This window comes from Lolium perenne, chromosome 5 (genome assembly GCF_019359855.2).
Source record: "Lolium perenne isolate Kyuss_39 chromosome 5, Kyuss_2.0, whole genome shotgun sequence".
Classification (NCBI taxonomy): Eukaryota; Viridiplantae; Streptophyta; class Magnoliopsida; order Poales; family Poaceae; genus Lolium; species Lolium perenne.
Window position 1 is genome coordinate 219,517,563 of NC_067248.2, and position 20,054 is coordinate 219,537,616.

At 47.8% G+C, this 20,054-nt stretch overlaps 1 protein-coding gene across 1 annotated transcript; it reads right to left on the reverse strand.

Moving 5' to 3' along the window:
- Positions 1-4,839: 4,839 nt before the first annotated feature.
- Positions 4,840-6,267, reverse strand: LOC139831748 (uncharacterized). The gene has a single exon (XM_071821070.1). The coding sequence runs from the start codon at positions 6,265-6,267 to the stop codon at positions 4,840-4,842; it is 1,428 nt and encodes a 475-aa protein (XP_071677171.1).
- Positions 6,268-20,054: the final 13,787 nt, after the last annotated feature.

Here is a 20,054-nt window from a genome sequence, read left to right on the forward strand (position 1 = left end):
CAGGTGGCGACAGCGCAACAAATTGTTCTGTTTGTTGCGCATGGCAAACTTTAATCAGTTTGTATGGTACGGCGAGATGATTAGCCTGTAGCGGCGTCTTGCCTGACAAGGGGAGGTCGGTCGTCCAATAGTCCTGCTGGTGGGAATAAGAAATCTTGGGAGGGAAATAACGGTGGATATGAAGCGACCTCGAGTCAACTTGACCCTATTCGCAAATACTCGTTTGTAAACGAGTTTGCTCAACTCAACTCATTAACATAATAAGTTTAAAAACTATCTTGGATCGACTTGATAAATACTTGAGTCGTCTCGATAAGACGATAACCTTGATATATAACTGTTAAAACATATGACCTAGCCCTTTTTATCAGTTTGGATTTTTTTTAAATTTGGATAGTACACCAATATAATATGGTACCATATGTTGAGGTCTTTAGTTCAAAAACCGCCTAATGCACTATTTTTTTATCTACTACGGCCCTCGATTACCCACGTCTATTGTCTTTCCGTTTGTTCAGCTTGGATGTGAGGGAGTGTTAAAATATATAGGGTAACCCTTTTCATGACGTTATACTTTTGAAAAACTTAGACAATGCATTAATTCAATAATAAGCTCATTAATAAGTCGCTGAGGTTCGGGAAGAAGTTGTCGGTGTGGAGGAACCCGTCGTCCGATGACGACGTTGTGATGCCAGTAGTCGCGCCGGAGCGCTCCCCAAAAACCTGATTGCCCCTCACCCATACAGGTTCACGAGAGGCAGGGTTCCGGATGCCTACTGTCCCGGCTGTCGGTGCACGCTAACGGACGGGATGAGGAAGACGAAGGCGGCGGCACAATGAACTGGAAACAGGTAATCGCGTATACGTCTCGTACATGCTAGGGTTTGCGTCCGCGCTTATATAGTGCGGTTCGGAAAGGTCGTGGGACGCAGCCCACGTACGAGTTCACGATCCAGAAAAACGGAACGAAAACGGCTGTGTTAACGTCCGTTAATGACTCGTAATTGATTACACAATTAATTTCCCAAACAACAAAAAGATAAGCTCGGCTCGGCGAGATTCCCGCGTCGAGGCGAGGCGGGCGGCGGAGGAGGAGGAGTGCGCGAGGGCTCTCTCTCTTCTCACTCACTTACTAGGACTAGAACAGTCCACCTTATATACCACTCGAACTCTCTTCCAACTAGCTATATGAGACTAAACTTTAGTCCCCACTAGTGCCACTGATGTTTAGAATGATCCATGTGAGTTTCAGAATTTGATAATGGGCCAACAAAGTTCATATACCCAAAATTCCAGCAGTTCCTGAGTTAATTTCAAGTTCTATTTTCACCGCTAACAATGTACCATGCAGCAACACTGCTGGCACGTGAGCAGCTGAGCACCTTCTGCGCATCTATCGCGCCACTGAAGTGATTTCAGAAACGGTCCCATACGTACGTACACTACCGTGACTGCCTTCTGGCTTCTTCTCGATCAATTGGCTCAATTGGCTCGGTGGATGCATGCATCCAAACCTGCTGGCGCTGGGAGATGACCGGGTAGTTGATGCGGCCGGGCCCGGGCCACGCCCACGCCCACGCGCCGACCGGCCTGCACACGCGCGTCGCGGGGTCCCTGTCTCCAATGCGGCTCCGGCGACTCCCACCACTAGACCAGGGATGCTGATGAGAACGAATGGCTGAGTTTGATTATCCCATGTAGTTACAGATGATCTTTGCAGTAGTTGATGGAAAATTCTTCTGGCTGGATGCTTTTGCTTGTTGCAGGCTTGATGTGTTGGTACCCTTTGAACATATCTGTAGTGTAGGGTAGATTTTTTTTGCCGCACAGCTTGGTTTTCGATGCCGAGATCAAGCAGCTGTTTTTCCTACCACTTTGCTTTCCTTTGCTGGGCCTGGTCTGTCCCTTTCTTTTCCTTTCTCATGTTTTTTTTGTGTGGAAATTAAACATGTGTATTTCCGTTTGCTGGGCCCGGTTGGAGATGACCACACGTTGTTTCGAGCATGCGCGCTTTGTACAACTTTGGAGTTCGAATGAAGCGGGTGCGAGAGGATAGCATATAAATCTTGAATCTAAATATATTGGTTTTGATCACTATATGAGAGTTGATCCAAAATTGGATGAAGTTTACTCGAGCTATTTTTTGAAATTTTCGAAAGACACAAGATGATATTTTAGGTTCAAAATAATATTCTTGCACAACCTTGCATAATAGGTTTGTCTATTTTTATAAGGTGCAAGAAGGTACAAGAAATGGCTTATGTACCATTAACAGGCATTTTGTAAATAGGCGAATAGAATAAAGAAAATGTTTCCTATTTTGGGATGGAATTGATATGACAAAGCATATCAGTAAAATTTCCTATTTTTATTTGAGAAAAGGCTTTGAATTTCTTTTTGAGAAAAAATAGAATATTCTAGGTAGTCAAAATAAAGAAGTTTAGGGTTTTAAGGGTTTAGCTTTAATTGGAGGGAACTCCAAATTGAAATGAGTGTGGGTATTATTTTTTTTGAATGTTTCACCGGGGGGGAGAGGTTCCCCACCTGAATTTTTCATTCCAAAGTGGCTCAAAAGCCTGAGTACAGCAGAGACATGGAGAGTTTTACATCAGAGGGGGGGGGGGGGGGTTTACAGCAACGAAAAGGGGAGGGGGGGCTAGTTGCGCTCATGGAGACAGGAGTCCCACGCGGCCGCCTCACCAGCGATCGCTCGCGGCATGCGCGCGCGCCACAAGCCGGTGTCCTCTCTGCACGCACGCAGCAGGCGGGTCAGGCATGGTTGATCATGACGGAAGACGACCCCATTACGATGCTTCCACAGGTTCCAACAGAGGAGGATGGTCATGGTAGACGCCGCGCTCTTGCCAAAAGCGATGGGGGCGGCATAGGAGTGCAGCAGCTCAACATGGGCGCTCTCCGGCAGAGGCCAACCGACCGCAGACCAGAAGTTTTTCGCGAAGGGGCAGCCGAACATGATGTGGTCAGCAGTCTCCAGCGCCTCACCGCAGATCTCGCACCCAGCCTCATCCGCCGTGAGGATGTGCCGCCGGAGCAGCGCCGCCCTCGACTGAATCCGAGCGCGCATCAGCAGCCAGGCAAAGAATTTTGCCTTAGATGGAGCAAAGCTCTCCCAGACAAAACTGGCGTACGGGGCAGTGACCCCTCCGGTCAACAGCAGGGTGTAAAGCTCGCAGACAGCCAGGGCGCCACCTTTCTTGAAACATCTGACGAGCAAGCGTGAGTCAGGGACGTCGGAGAGCTGAACCGCCGCGACGAGGCGCATGACACGATCCAGCTCGTTCTCCGCCTCAACTGTGAGCCTGGCGACCAAGGATTCTCTAACCCCACGCCGAAGCACCGCTACGACAGAGGCCTGGGGTTTTGTAGCATGGGAGAACAGCGCCGGCGCGGTATGACGGAGGGCTCCGATCCCGAGCCAGTCATCATCCCAGAAGCTGGTGCGTTGCCCGTCGCCCACGATCGGCTTCGAGATGCTTCGATAGAGTGGCATCAGTTCCACAAGGGCAGCCCAGTGCGCCCCAACGTCGGCGCGTTTGCCGGCGGCCACCGGACCGTTGATCTGTTTCCAAGCCCAAGCAGCCCAGGGAGACTCGGCCCCAGAATGCAGCCGATGAAGCAGTTTGACCTGGAGACAGGCGTTCCTGTCAGACAGACTCTTGATGCCCAGCCCGCCGTCTTCCTTCGGCCGGCAGACACTCGTCCAGGCGACCAGGCATTTTGCACCGGAGGCCCGTCCCTCCACGTTCCAGAGGAAGGCACGGCGGAGCGCGTCAATGGCTTTGAGGAGGGCGGGGGAAGCGCCAGGGCACCCATTGCATACGCCGGGAGCGCGTCCAGCACAGCATTGAGCAGCACGAGCCGGCCGCCGGCAGAAAGAAGGAGGGAGCACCAGCCGGAGAGGTACTTATCGACTTTTGCAATGAGAGGAACGAAGTGAGCCATCTTGAGCTTGTCGCAGGTCAACGGAAGGCCGAGATAAGTCTGCGGGAACCCTTCAACTCTGCAGCCGAGCACCTTCTGCATGTCCTCTACAAGATCAGCCCCGCAATGCATTGAGACCATGGTGCTCTTCGTGAAGTTGATCACCAGGCCGGTAGCAAGAGCAAACTGGTCCAGGATGAGTCTAGCCCGCGCCGCTGCAGCCACGCTCGCTCTGAAGATGATCAGCGTGTCATCCGCATACTGCAGGACGGGGCATGGCGCATCATCAGCAAGCGGGTGGCGCAGAATGTCGTCCTGCAGGAACAGCCGCTGCAGCAGATCTCCCATCAGCAGGTATAGATAGGGTGACAGGGGATCGCCCTGTCGCAGGCCTCTTTTGCATCTGATCCAGTTTCAAGGGATCCCATTGAGCAGAACTGCAGACAGCGATGAGGAGAAAATAGCATCCATCCAATCACACCAAGTGTCAGGAAAACCTCTAGCCGCGAGCACTTTTCGCAAACTGCCCCAATCGATCGAGTCAAAGGCCTTTGTGAAGTCAAGTTTCAGGACCACAGCTGGTGCTTTGCGCCGATGACAACATTGCACAATCTCGGTAGCGTAGACAAAATTCTCAGATATGCTTCTCCCAGCCATAAACCCGGACTGGTTCACGTCGATCAGCTGGCCAATTTGAGTCTTGAGCCGCGCCGTCAAGGCTTTGCAGACGGACTTCATTGAGCAATTCTGCAGCGAGACCGGCCTGTACGAGCTCGGGGGGAGAATCCCATCACCCTTGGGGAGGAGAGCGATGTGCGCTCTGTTGATGCAGCCAAGGTCGGCTGCGCCGACGTGGAAGTCTTTGAAGAGCGCCCCCAGAGCAGGGGAAACCTGCTGCTAGGCCGCACGGTAGAAGGAAGGGCCCAGGCCGTCTGGCCCCGGAGCGCTGTTCTGGTCCATCCCCCAGATCGCCGCTTTGATTTCCTTGTCGTCAAACGGAGCGATCAGAGCCTGGCCGTCGACGCGCGGGGCGCCGTCGTAGAGCGCGTCGAGGTCGAAAGCCCACGCGGTGGGCCGCGCACGGCCCAACAGCTCGGCGTAGAAGACGCGGAGGGCTTCGGCCTTGCCATGGTGGTCGACCACTTCGACGCCATCGATCAGGAGAGCCCTGATGCCGTTCCGGCGGAAACGTTGCGTGGCCCGAGCGTGGAAGAATTTCGTATTCTCGTCTCCCTCCTTGACCGCGCGGAATTTCCCGCGCTGCTTCCAGTGGGCGGCGTTCTTCTTGATCGCGAGCGCTAGCGTCTCCCGTGCCGCGGCCCGCAGCGCCCGCTCCGGTCCTGAAAGAGGGCGAGATTCCTCGAAAAAATCGAGGAGGCTAAGAAGGAATTTGCAGTTATTCTCAGTATATGGGGTAAAACGGTGCGCCCGCTTCCAACCCTTCGCAGCAAACCTGTATCTCTTTACCTTTGCAGCAAGAGCAGCAGCGGCGTCCCTGGCATGCACATCGGCGTCCCTGGCAGGCAGCGTGGAAGGGAGAAAGAGAGGATCAAGGAGCCAGGAGTTTTCGAAGCGAAACGTGGATGACGCGGGGATGTTGGTGGCTGCGGTGACCAAGAGAGGAACGTGGTCCGAGGTAGGACGCGGACGCGAGGTCAGGGCGGAGTCTGGGAAGGTCACGTCCCACTCGTGGTTGAAGAAAGCCCTATCAAGGCGAGCGAGGACGGGATCCTGCTGCCCGTTTGACCAGGTAAAGCGGCGATCAAGAAGTGGCAGCTCGAAGAGCGCCATGGCGTTGATTATGGCATTGAAAGCATCAGCGAGGTTTTGGTTGAAATTTGCGTTGTTTTTTTCGGAAGGGTGGCGAATGAGGTTAAAATCTCCAAGGATAATCCACGGGCCGGAGACCAGCGGGAGGAGCGCGAGCATCTCGTCCACGAACTGCGAGGTGAGGCTGTGATCGGCGGGAGCGTAGACGTTGGTGACGGTGAGCGAGAGATCAGTGGTGGTGGAGGACAGGGTGGTGGTAAGGCTGAAAACCCTGGCGATAGTGTTGGACAGAGAGAGCATACGCCCGTCCCAGGCGGTGACAAGCCCTCCCCTACTCCCATTCGCATCCACGACAGCAAAGTCGGCGAGCGTGGCGGGGAGGAAGGAGCGCGCTTTTGCAGCGTCCAGGTGAGATAGTTTTGATTCCTGAAAACACATGACAGAGGGCAGAGCGGAGGCGACACTGTCGCGGACCAGGTGGCACTTATCCTCGTCTCCCAGGCCACGAACATTCCAAGAGGAGAACAAGAGCTTTCTGTGATGGAGGCTATCCATGGAGACGATCACAAGCACCGGGGGTAGAAACATTACAATGGGGACACATCAGTAACAGACAGGGGAAACAACACAGAGGAAGAACAATACAACACACCGACGAAACAGACGGCAGAGACAGACTAAAACACAGATACAGACAAGGATCACAGAGAGGGGCACAGCTCAGCGAAGCAACCCTACGCGCAGCACGGACGCCAGCAGAGGACGGCGCACTAATCATCGGACTCCCAAGACACCTTGTTGGCCGCACCGAGTGCGGCGTCGCCAAGCATGGACGCAGGCTTCATACCCAGCGGCTTGGTCAGGGCCGCAAAAACCCTACTCTTCGAGACATGCGCCTGAAGGGCTGCAGAGCAACTCTTGAGCGAGTCCTTGAGCTCACGCAGCTTGGAGGCCTGGGTGATCGCATTAACGTGCTCAGCCGGACGCTTCAGAGCGAGGCGGCTGCTCACTCTCGACGGCCCCTGGAGAGCCAAGGCGCGCTTCGCCTGCTTCCGAGCTTTGCGCTTGGCCCGCGCGGAGTCAGCGACCGCCTCCCACTGCCCATCCTCCTCAGCCAAAGTGACAGCAGCGGGGAGGACGCTGGCAGTCACCAGAGCATCAGCGAGGTCCGAGGCAGCGGCGGCCTGAGACGGTGGCGGAGAGTTGTCCGGGGACGGCGGAGGGGCGCAGAGCATCAGCACCCGCGGCTGAAGCGTCACAGTCAGGCGATCGACAGCACCACCGTGGCGGCGGGCGCTGTAACGACTGCCACCAGAAGCATCCGAGTCTGCCAGCGGGGACTGCGGCCCACCATCCTGGTCCTCGTGGGGCCCGGGGAGCGGGCGCAGGTTGTGGCGGAAAGGCGGCGGCGGAGGAGGGGCAAAGAAACGCTGGTAGGCCCCGCCCATGAAGGAGTGCTCCAAAGCCCAAACCCTAGCAATCACCACCTCCGTAACCCTAACATGGACGGAGCGGTGGATCAGCCAGAGGTTGGTGGGGACTTTGGCAGGGTCCTCTAGGGCCACGACGGCGCGGACAGCAGACATGTCAGCCCCGGACAGGTTCAGCGGATCGACCTCAAGCAGTTCACCCACCTTGGCGAAAGCCGCGCGGATGCCACAAGGGTTGAAGTGCTCCGCGGGGAAGGGTGTAATGTCCCAGGTTTAGAGACGATCGAGGGGTAGATTTTAGAAAGGGATGTGCATTGCATAGTAAATTCTGGGGAAATTTCGCGCTTTTAAACAAAAACTGCATCGAAGGGGGACAAGTTTCTCTCTCGACACCTTACAGGGTTAGGGTTTCGAGAGTGCGACAAACTTGCATCTCACTCAACTAGTTTAGGGTTTGGAGAAGAGAGGGGAGAGTTTGCATGATTGAATTATTTATAAAGTGACATAGTTGAATTCAAACCAATGTTGAATTTGAATTTCAAATTCAAACATTAAATACTTAACCTAAATAATTCAATTGTGAGGAAATTCATTAAGTATATAATCAATAATAAACAATATGAACAATTATAATAAAGTAAAGCTCATTAGGGGAAACTTTGAGCTTTATTGATCAACACACAAGATACATTGTCTTTACAACATTCATAATGGAAATAAATGAATATTACAACACATTACAAGAATTGGTGAAATTGAAAAATAAAAGAAAATAAAAAGAAAAGTACAAGGATGTATCCTAGTCTAAATACTACAAGATCATCTTCACTTGATCTTGAATTTGATGACCTCCATGTCCATTTTGATCAATTGTTGATCCCTGCACAAAATCACAACAAAAAGAAGTTATGCCAAGTGGCATAGCCACTTGGCAGGTTAGAAATCAAATGAAAATATGAAATGAGCAGATAGGACCAAAGTGGCCGAGCTGATCCATGCCATAGTCAAGTTCCAGGTCCAGGTGCACAGCACATGTCTACACACACACACAGCCTGCTCACAGGGCTGTGTGCATGCAGCACACACACACAGTGAGTCACCAAAGTGACAAGCAAGAGCTGTCGACCAGGGATGCAATGGCTGGCCACATATAAGCTTTTCCCAGCCAAAACCCTAGTCATATGCTTCATCCATCGACAGGCAGCAGTGGTAAGCCACCAAGAACAGCAAGAATAGCTCAAGAACACCAAGAACAGATGAACAGCTAAAGCTGTTTTATCCACTCCACAATCACCAGAAATTAAACCAAGACCACAAGCTTGCTAGGAGGAGCAGGGCAAGCAAAAGATCATCACTGAAGCAAAACCTCTACACCAACACATCATCTAGGAGCTGGAGTGAGGTATAAACAAGATCAACCTGAGCAAAACTCTGTTTTGCTCATAAATAAGCATGTGCATAACATATACACAAGCCAGAGGGTGTGGTTACCCTGTGTGCATCATCATTTGGTGATCCAACCATTTGATGCTGGCAAAAAGGGAATTAAGCCAGAAGAAATCATCCCAGGGAAGAAATGGTCAAACCCACTGTATTCACACTGAGGTAAACCAAAGCATCCAGCAAGGAAAAGATTCACAGCTAGCCTACCCAACTCACCTAGCACTACATGGTTTGCTAACCATCAGACAGATAGGCCACTTGTGCCTATTATAGTTTGTCAACAGCAAAGAGCACTGGAAATCCAACAAGGATTGCCCAGAGATGTATCCACCAAGCCTCAATAAGCCACAGAGAGGGGGAGCTACCCATGACAGCATCAAAGAGCTGCCAGGGCCACCTCAACCCATAACCAAAACCTTAAGCCACCACATCATCACCCAGTAGGGTTCAGTAGAGGGCTAGGGTACCAACCAGTGGTTGTCATCCAACTAGCCCTAGTTAATTTAATTAATATGATCATCACTGCAAGGCAGTTCACATCATTTATCCATTTAATAAAGCAAGCTAATACAGATAAATGAACTACACAAGTAATCTAAGCACCAGAGCCTTGCAGATGATCTAAAGGATCATTGCAAGCATCAACTGATGCTTGAGCAAGCACCATCACACATCAGGCCAAGCCTGTGTGATGCACACACATCACACAGAGGGCAACAGTGAGGCACAGACAGGAAACAACATCTCTCACAAGCAACTCATGATCATATGATCATCTGAGCTTGCTAGCACTGGTTACAGATGGCTATAGCCAAGCATATTATCAGTAATTAGCCAGCTACTGAAGAAATCCAACCAAGTCCTAACTGAACAAATAGATAACTGAATTAATGACTTTGTGATTGTATCCAGAAGCACATCAAAGGCTTGATAAACCACTGGATCATAATACACAAGCAAGGCACATATCAAATCATCACTGAATCACACTGATAAGCCAACAGTAATGCTCAATTGAGCATAATTATGAATTTGAACACAATGAACTAGCCCCAGGGGCACTGGCACTTGCAAATATGCAAGGATTAACTACAACGATCAAGCCAGGGACAGGATTAAGCACACACAATAGGTCCCAGTGACAGTAAAAATAATAGGAGCAAGCCAGTAGGCCATGAGCATCACTGGATGCTCATGAGCAATCACAGGAGGGCCATAGTCATAGATTATCATGAACAGAAATAGCTAGGAAGCACAGAAGCATGGTAGTAACAAAGACAAGAAGTAAAGATACGCATAGCTGTAGAGCAAGCACATTAGCTAGGAGCCATGGCGCATGTAGGCAGCAGCCGTAGCTCAGCTAGGAGAAGGACTAGAGGAAGAAGAAGGAGGGGAGCACTTACAGGCATAACGGAGGAAAGCACGGCCATGGCGGCACGGCGGCACACGTCGGGCGAATGACGGCGCCAGGCCATGGCCAATCCAGGCAGTCGTCGGGGCGCAGGGACTCCAGCGCAACCACGGCGGGGCACACGGCCACGCCATGGCGCCAGGCTCGTCGGCAACGACGAGATCGCGGCGATTCGCCCGCGGCCATGTCACAGGGGTGTTGGGGAAGAACGGCGGCGGCGAGGAAAAGCAGATCGACGCGGATCAATCGAAGCGCCGTCGAACGGCGGTTCGATTGATACCCATCTCACCGCCGGCGATGGCCGGAGTTGGCCGGAGAAAATCGGCGAAGGCGGCGGCGACGCGGGTGTCGCCAGAGCTCTGAGGGGTTAGGGTTAGCGCGTGCGCGAGAGGAAGGGGACGGGTGCGTCCGACCGAGCCGGACGAGCGGCTCGGGTTAGGGTTAACCCGCTGGGCCACCCTGACAGTGGGCCCAGGGGCAAAAAGGACTTTTCATAACTCAATAAAAACATGAAACTTTGAAATTCAATAGAAAATTATTAAAAGCTCCTAAAAATAAATTAAAAATATGAAAAAGAATCAGCATAAAATTCTCTATTTAAATAAAATATCAAAGAGAATTTTTGAAGACAATTAAGAATAAATCCTATTTAAGGATTTAAATAATGATTTAAATCACATATTATTTTCAATAATAAAAATAAGTCCATAAATGCAATTGGACTTTCAAAACACCTTGACAATATTTCAAGGTTGAATTTTACTTTAAAGTAAGTATTCCCAAATTATTCTTAGTATCAACCTCTTACATGAAATAATAACAACATCGGAAGGGGGGAACAAACCCTAAAACTGGAATCATGCATAATTGCTCCTTTAACCATTGCCCTTATCGGACAATGATGCTATTTTTCAGAGACAGAGGACAAGGGTCAGTCCACACCTTCCAACTGCAAAACTTTGCAGTGTTCAGGCAAGTTCATCACTTGCTCATATCATTTGAGTATTTTTATCAAATTACTTGCAAAGTATTATGGTTATCACTATTGCACAAAAATCAAAACCACTACTTTCATAACTATGAATATGACTATGTGGTGGGCAATGGAACCATGGATTGTGTTGATATGGTGGAGGTTCCATTGCACGGGTTTATATCCATCTAGGATTAAGCAACAAATGTCGCCAGTGATTCTTGTGCCGTAATATCCGTGTTAACCATAAGATCCGGAGTGGGACGGAGTAGTCAAAAGTGTTTCCACCTCTCGTTCATCAACGGATGCGCTTTACCGTAGTACACTTGTAATCCAAGGGGGCAAGCTGGTGAGGCTGGGGAGTCCTAAGTCCCCACGGCATAGTCCGTAGTACACTTGTCGCCCGAAGGAGCAAGCTGGTGAGGCTGGGGAGTCCTAAGTCCCCACGGTATTGCGGTCTATGATGGGTTGCAGCTACCGGCGAAGGAGTTTGGTTCGATCCCAGACTGTCGTCGTGGTCGGGGTCCACCCTGAAATATATGGGAATAATGGGACCGGCGAGGACCCAGGGTCGGGGCATGCAACAAAGGGTGGGTGTTCGAGGTAGCGGAGGAACATGATTGGCTAGACCTTATACCGGGCCTCACACCGAAGGAAGTGTGGACGGGAAAGCTGCCCGGTTGGCACCAAGGTTAAGATCTCTTATGGGTAAAGCAACACACCTCTGCAGAGTGTAAAGAAGCGTGACTGTCACTCCTGTTCGGGATGAGGAACTGCGAACGCGGCCGGAAAGGAGCTCCATGAAGTTCTAGTAAACCGGTGAAGGCTGACGGACATAGCTCTTTGAAATAAAAGCAATCTCTTGAAGAAATGTTTATCAAAACTTGCATTGGTATTAGACTTTCTGGTCTAATATCGTAGCTAGTGCATTAAACACCTCTTATCTATAATGAACTTGTTGAGTACGCTCGTACTCATACCACTCTTAAATCCCATGCTTAGATTGTCTGAATCGTCTGGAAGAGGACTACGACAACAATGAAGGAGCCGAGATCATCGGCTACGAGGAACCAGACCTCTCAGGAGGAGTTGAAGGCGTAGACTATCTCATAGTCTACGGATCCGGGGAGGCTTCCGGAGGAGATCAAGCCTAGAGATATCCGATAGTAGTAGTAACCGAGCAGCCCGAACTCTTAGTATTTAGCTGCTCGATGAAATAAATGTTTAGTTTAATGAGACTCTGGTATTGTAAGTTAAGTTGGGTTCGCCTCGAACCCAGGAGTATTCCTCTTAGGACCCAAGAGGAGCTCCAAGACGACATGTGTATGTTAATTGTAATAATATGTGAATGAGTTATGGACCTGCTATGTTCTGTTGTACTACTCTGAGGGATGTAACATTTGCGGAATGGTACTTCGTGAATGTTATATCAACGACTGGCATACTACAACATGCAGAGGTATGCAGGGTCACCACAGTTGGTATCAGAGCAAAAGCTTTGACCTTAGGTTTGAACCTAGTAAATGGGACCAAACGTTAGGAGTCAAATAGGACTAGTAAAGAATTCTCTAAAAATATGGTGTATATTCAATTGAGAATACAACAATCATATATTTTAGTGCGATAATTCTTTATTATCTCTATTATGATGCATTATTACTAATCTTATAATCTTTCTATTTCTACAGCCAACATGGCAAGTTCACGATCGGGAAGAAACGTGAAAGTTATGGATTCCACACTGAACGAATACCAAGGAGGACTTGCTGATATCCTACGAGCCATGTTACTGGAATTTGGGTGCGATCCCCAGATTCCAGTAAAGAAATACATGTTCTATGATGGTCCGGTGTTGGCCAAGTGCAGGGTAGGACTGCGACTTCCCGAATCTTTGGGAATGAGCATAGTCATGCCAGCTGGGGAAGCTAGGACAACCAATACAGCTTACCATATAGCTGTTATGAGAGCCATAACCGACATACGGGAACATAAGACGAAGGAGCTTATGGATTCCGAATTCTCCCATATTCCTCATAATCAGGAGGAAGAAGATCCCATGCTCAACCACTACAAATATGCCAAACGCAAACCTATAGCAGCGGCAAAATATATGGATAATAGCCGCAACTTCATATCATTACTCTTTCAGTTGAACCATCATCTGATAGGAGCAATTGATACGATGCTAGAGGAATTTACTGAACCCAAGGAGGAGAGTAGGGGGAAAGAACCTATGGAGAATGTGGTGCACACACCAGTTTATTCAGCTGGTGACTATATCAGTATTGATCCACTTGAGCGTGAACCTACACCTGTTACACCTGGGAACTATCTGGGTAGTTCCTATGGGGGATACGAGGGCGGAGAGGAATCCGGAAACAACCATCGTTCCGAGACTCCTATCGAGAATTCCACGGGTTGGCGTTGGGGATCGGATACTGGAACTCATAGTACTTCTGTGTATTATGATGGGGAGATGAATGATGACGCAACAACCCAGAACCAGAGCTATCCTAGTAATGAAGGAGTGGATGGAGGGTATCCGACACAGGTTGAGTCGGGTATGAGTTTTGGTAACCCTTATGGTGGGGCTACAGGGGAGTACACCCGATGGGTGGACTATGATGCACTCAACGATCAGTTTGTGAACACTGATTTCTCCTTAGGATCATCATCTGATTCGGATTACAAGCCAACGGGGAGACCTTATGTTCCAGGGTCTATCAGGAGGACGACACGTTAGACCGGATGGAAGCCTGGGATGTACCGGGAGTGAAGATCGACTAGAGTCCACCAAGGGAGGCGAGGCTATAATACACAAGTACCACGTGTATTATAGTTTGTAATATTTGTATAAATTTGTACATATACTTTAATAAGTGAGTTTGCATACTCACATCGACTTGAGTATTGTAATAAGACCACTTAAGTATGTATATACAGGGTATATGTTTTGTATGATTTGGATTTGCTTCTTGATTTCCATTGCGTGACTAGTTCTGTGCACAAAGTTGAGCTCAGAAAACTTGCGCATGGAGTAATTATGAGTATCATCTTGTGTTGCAGAACTAGGGGCTTATGTCGGGAACGCTAGGAGACGAGACTGAAGCACAGCGCATGGAGCGCGAAGCAAAACAAAAGGAAGAGGCTGAGGGTGCAGCCAGAGATCAGTTTCCACCACCACCACCACCCATGACGCAGCAAAATTTTATCCAAAGACATGCGGTGGTAGAGGAGCGACAGCGTGTAACACTGGAGCAGCAGAACAAATTCTTTCAGGATTTGTTGCAGCAAAACAGGGTGGAGAGACCTGAGAACCCGGGAGTCACATTAGCGGACTTCCAAAACACCAAGCCGATATCTTTCGCATACGCGCCCGAGCCAATGGACGCGGAAGATTGGCTGATGGATACTGAGCGAAAGCTCAACACCGTTGGATGTAACGACCAAGAGAAGGTTCGTTATGCTACACATCTGCTGTGTGGACCTGCCGCATCATGGTGGGACAATATTGTAGCTGTTTATCCGGCTGGAAAGGTATTTACCTGGGAGGAATTTGCAAGGAAGTTCAGGGAATCCAATGTCCCTGAAAGTATTGTGGAACTGAAGTGTCGAGAATTTGAAAGTCTCGAGCAGAAGGACAAGGCAATCCTGACCTATGTCAGGGAGTTCTCTAAACTGTCCCGGTACGCTGTTGAAGAAGTCAACACCGAGGACAAGAAGAAGAAGAGATTTCTGAGGGGGTTAAGTCCCCAGTTCAAAGTACAGCTCCGTATGATGAGAGCGACGGAGTTTCAAGAGTTGGTGGATGCAGCCATCACTCTGGAAGATGATTTCAAGCAATTGCAGGAGGAGAAGCGGAAAAAGGCCAAGTTTGAGCCTAAGAGGTTTGTTAGTAACAAGCCTAATACCAGCTTGAGTTTCAAGCCCAGATACAACAACAACAACAACAACAACAACAGCAACTACTACGGTAGTAGGAAGAACCAAGCATTTCAAACTGCAAACCAAATAGTTTGCCGTGTTTGTGGAATTAAAGGACATACTTCGAAGGACTGTCGCAAACCCAGAATCATCTGTTTCGGGTGTCGCCAGGAGGGACACATGATGAAAGACTGTCCTAATAAGAAGAATGGAGGAGGTCAATCTGGAGGAGGAGGAAGTCGAGGAGGAAACACCGGAGGCAACTGGAAGAATAAGAAGCCCTTCGGCAAGCTGAACTGTACCAGTCTGGAGGAGGTGGTCAACTCGACTGTGCGGTGATAGGTACGCTCCAGATACTCACTCATCCTGGCAAAGTACTTTTTGATACTGGTGCAACTACATCATTCATTTCTCAACAATTCATCACCAAACATGGGATTAGTTGCACTAAGTTAGATACACCCATAACCATACTTTCTGCGGGGGGAACGATAGTAGTAACCCATGCCAAACAAAAACAAGTCATTATGATCAATAAGTGCGCATTTGACGCGGACCTGTTCATTTTACCGATGAAGGACATTGATGCCATTCTTGGTATGAACTGGTTAGAAGTTAATGGAGCATTGATCGACTGTGTAAACAAGACGGTATCATTGAAAAGTCCCGATGGAAGTAGAAGGATCTACCAAGGCGACAAACATACACAGATTGAAGTTGAGCTACAGCTGAACAGCATGAAGGAGGTGAAGTTAGAAGATATACCTGTAGTAAATGAATTCCAGGATGTGTTTCCTGCGGAATTACCTGGTATGCCACCAGATAGGGAGATAGAATTCACTATCGACCTAATCCCAGGAACAGCTCCGATTGCCAAAGCACCATATAAGATGGGGCCCAAGGAGTTGAAAGAACTTAAGGAGCAACTGGATGACTTGGAACAAAAGGGATTCATTCAAGAGAGTGTTTCACCATGGGGATCACCTGTGATCTTCGTGGATAAAAGAGATGGAGGAAGAAGGATGTGCGGAGATTACAGGAATCTGAACAACGTCACAATCAAGAACAAGTACCCACTCCCAAGAATACAAGATCTATTCGATCAAGTGAGAGGTGCGGGAGTCTTTTCCAAGATTGATCTAAGATCCGGTTATCACCAGATAAAGATCAAGAAGGAAGACGTTCCGAAAACTGCCTTTGTCTCAAGATATGGACATCATGAATACCTTGTAGTACCTTTTGGATTGACCAATGCCCCAGCAATATTCATGAATCTCATGAATAAGATCTTCATGCCTTATTTAGACAAGTTTGTCATCGTATTTATCGATGATATTCTGATATATTCCAAGAACAAGGCTGAACATGCTAAACATTTGAGGTTAGTGTTGTAAACACTAAGGGAACATCAACTCTATGCCAAACTTAGTAAGTGTGAATTTTGGCTAGATCAAGTGGAATTTCTTGGTCATGTTATTAGTAAAGATGGAATAGCTGTTAACCCGAGTAAGGTAGCAGCAGTTCTAGAATGGGAAGCACCCAAAACTGTCAAGGAAATCCGAGGATTCCTAGGAATGGCAGGATATTATCGAAGATTCATTGAAGGATTCTCTAAGATAGCAGGACCTATGACAAAGCTGTTAAGGAAGAACACACCATTCGTGTGGTCAGAGGAGTGTGAGAAGAGTTTTCAAACTCTGAAGGAGAAACTCACCACGGCACCGGTGTTAGCGGTTCCAGAAGTTGGCAAGGATTACACCGTGTACTGTGACGCATCCAAACACGGATTGGGTTGCGTACTCATGCAAGATCGGAAAGTGATATCTTATGGATCGAGGCAACTCAGACCTCATGAAGTGAATTATCCAACACATGACTTGGAATTAGCAGCTGTCGTATTTGCACTCAAAACATGGAGACATTTTCTCTATGGAGCTAAGTGTGAACTCTATACAGACCATAAAAGCCTCAAATATTTCTTCACTCGGAAGGAACTCAACATGAGGCAGAAAAGATGGCTAGAATTGATCAAGGATTATGACTTGACAATCAATTACACACCAGGGAAGGCTAATGTTGTAGCGGACGCCCTGAGTAGGAAGAGCACCGGAGGAGTAGAACAAGAAATATCACCGGAGTTGAGGAAGGAAATAAGTCAAGCCCAAATACAACTTTGGGAGAAAGAAGCTCATGAAGGACTATCAGCTTTACAAGTAGCCGATGAGCTAAATGTCAACCTGAAGAATGAGATAATGATGGGTCAATTGGACGATCCATTCATCGTTGAGGAGATGAGAAGAATAGATGAAGGAAGACCATCAGAATTTCATCGCGGAGAATCTGGATCATTATGGTTCCAGAAGAGAATTTGCGTTCCGGATATTGCTGAAATTAAGGAAGTAATACTCCGGGAAGCTCATCAAACACCATATTCCATACATCCGGGAAGTACAAAGATGTACATGGATCTAAAGGAACTATTCTGGTGGAATAATATGAAGAGAGAGATAGCACAATATGTGGCGGAATGCCATACCTGCCAGCGAGTGAAGGCTGAACACCAGAGTCCGGCAGTGAAGTTACAACCTTTACCTATTCCAGAGTGGAAATGGGAGGAAATAGGGATGGATTTCATCACCGGACTACCCATGACCAATAAAAAGAAGGACATGATATGGGTAATCGTGGACCGGTTGACGAAGAGCGCCCACTTCTTAGCGGTAAACCAGCAGGATAAAGGAGAGAAACTCATCAATCTTTACATCAAAGAGATCGTGAGTAAGCATGGAGTGCCTAAGAAGATAGTGTCGGATAGAGGATCTGTGTTCACATCAGCATTCTGGAAGCAACTACACGAAGCTTTAGGATCCAAGTTGGACTATAGTACCGCTTATCATCCCCAGACCGGTGGACAAACCGAGAGAACCAACCAGATCTTAGAGGATATGCTTAGGGCTTGTGCCCTAGACCTCGGAGGATCATGGGAAGAACACTTACCACTAGCAGAGTTTTCATATAACAATAGTTATCAAAGCAGCATCAAGATGGCACCATTTGAAGCTCTGTATGGAAGGAAGTGTAGATCACCGATATGTTGGTATGAAGCCGGAGCAAGCAAAGAGTTCAACCCTGATTATGTCAAGGAAAAACAACAAATCATTGACATTATCAGAGACAGGCTCAAGATAGCCCAAAGTCGGCAAAAGAGTTATGCCGATCAGAAGAGAAGGACATGGGAACCACAAGTTGGAGACATGGTTTATCTTAAGGTAAGCCCGATGAAAGGACTCCAGAGGTTTGGAGTAAAAGGAAAGCTCAGCCCTAGATATATAGGACCTTTCAAGATACTGAGTCAGAACCGAGGTTTAGCCTTTGAATTGGATCTACCGGGAAGGTTAGCTCAAGTTCACAATCTTTTCCATGTGTCACAACTTCGGAAATGCTTGAAGACCCCAGATGAACCAATATCACATGATGAGCTCGAGTTACAACCAGACTTGACATACATCGAGAAGCCAGCCAAGATTCTCGAGGAGAGCTGGAAACAACTCAGAAATAAAGCGATCAAGTATTGCAAGATACAATGGAAGCATCACCGAGAGGGAAGCCACAGGGAAAAAGAGGAAGACCTGAGGAAAACATACCCCGAGCTGTTCGTATTACAACCACAACTTCGGGACGAAGTTTTCTTTAAGGGGGAAAGGCTGTAATGTCCCAGGTTTAGAGACGATCGAGGGGTAGATTTTAGAAAGGGATGTGCATTGCATAGTAAATTCTGGGGAAATTTCGCGCTTTTAAACAAAAACTGCATCGAAGGGGGACAAGTTTCTCTCTCGACACCTTACAGGGTTAGGGTTTCGAGAGTGCGACAAACTTGCATCTCACTGAACTAGTTTAGGGTTTGGAGAAGAGAGGGGAGAGTTTGCATGATTGAATTATTTATAAAGTGACATAGTTGAATTCAAACCAATGTTGAATTTGAATTTCAAATTCAAACATTAAATACTTAACCTAAATAATTCAATTGTGAGGAAATTCATTAAGTATATAATCAATAATAAACAATATGAACAATTATAATAAAGTAAAGCTCATTAGGGGAAACTTTGAGCTTTATTGATCAACACACAAGATACATTGTCTTTACAATATTCATAATGGAAATAAATGAATATTACAACACATTACAAGAATTGGTGAAATTGAAAAATAAAAGAAAATAAAAAGAAAAGTACAAGGATGTATCCTAGTCTAAATACTACAAGATCATCTTCACTTGATCTTGAATTTGATGACCTCCATGTCCATTTTGATCAATTGTTGATCCCTGCACAAAATCACAACAAAAAGAAGTTATGCCAAGTGGCATAGCCACTTGGCAGGTTAGAAATCAAATGAAAATATGAAATGAGCAGATAGGACCAAAGTGGCCGAGCTGATCCATGCCATAGTCAAGTTCCAGTGTCCAGTGCACAAAGACATGTCTACACACACACACACCTGCTCACAGGGCTGTGTGCATGCAGCACACACACACAGTGAGTCACCAAAGTGACAAGCAAGAGCTGTCGACCAGGGATGCAATGGCTGGCCACATATAAGCTTTTCCCAGCCAAAACCCTAGTCATATGCTTCATCCATCGACAGGCAGCAGTGGTAAGCCACCAAGAACAGCAAGAATAGCTCAAGAACACCAAGAACAGATGAACAGCTAAAGCTGTTTTATCCACTCCACAATCACCAGAAATTAAACCAAGACCACAAGCTTGCTAGGAGGAGCAGGGCAAGCAAAAGATCATCACTGAAGCAAAACCTCTACACCAACACATCATCTAGGAGCTGGAGTGAGGTATAAACAAGATCAACCTGAGCAAAACTCTGTTTTGCTCATAAATAAGCATGTGCATAACATATACACAAGCCAGAGGGTGTGGTTACCCTGTGTGCATCATCATTTGGTGATCCAACCATTTGATGCTGGCAAAAAGGGAATTAAGCCAGAAGAAATCATCCCAGGGAAGAAATGGTCAAACCCACTGTATTCACACTGAGGTAAACCAAAGCATCCACCAAGGAAAAGATTCACAGCTAGCCTACCCAACTCACCTAACACTACATGGTTTGCTAACCATCAGACAGATAGGCTGACAAGGTATCAACT

What these genes read in the sequence shown, in the direction of transcription:
- LOC139831748 (XM_071821070.1), bottom strand. Translation starts at nt 6,267, where the DNA reads ATGGATAGCCTCCATCACAGAAAGCTCTTGTTCTCCTCTTGGAATGTT.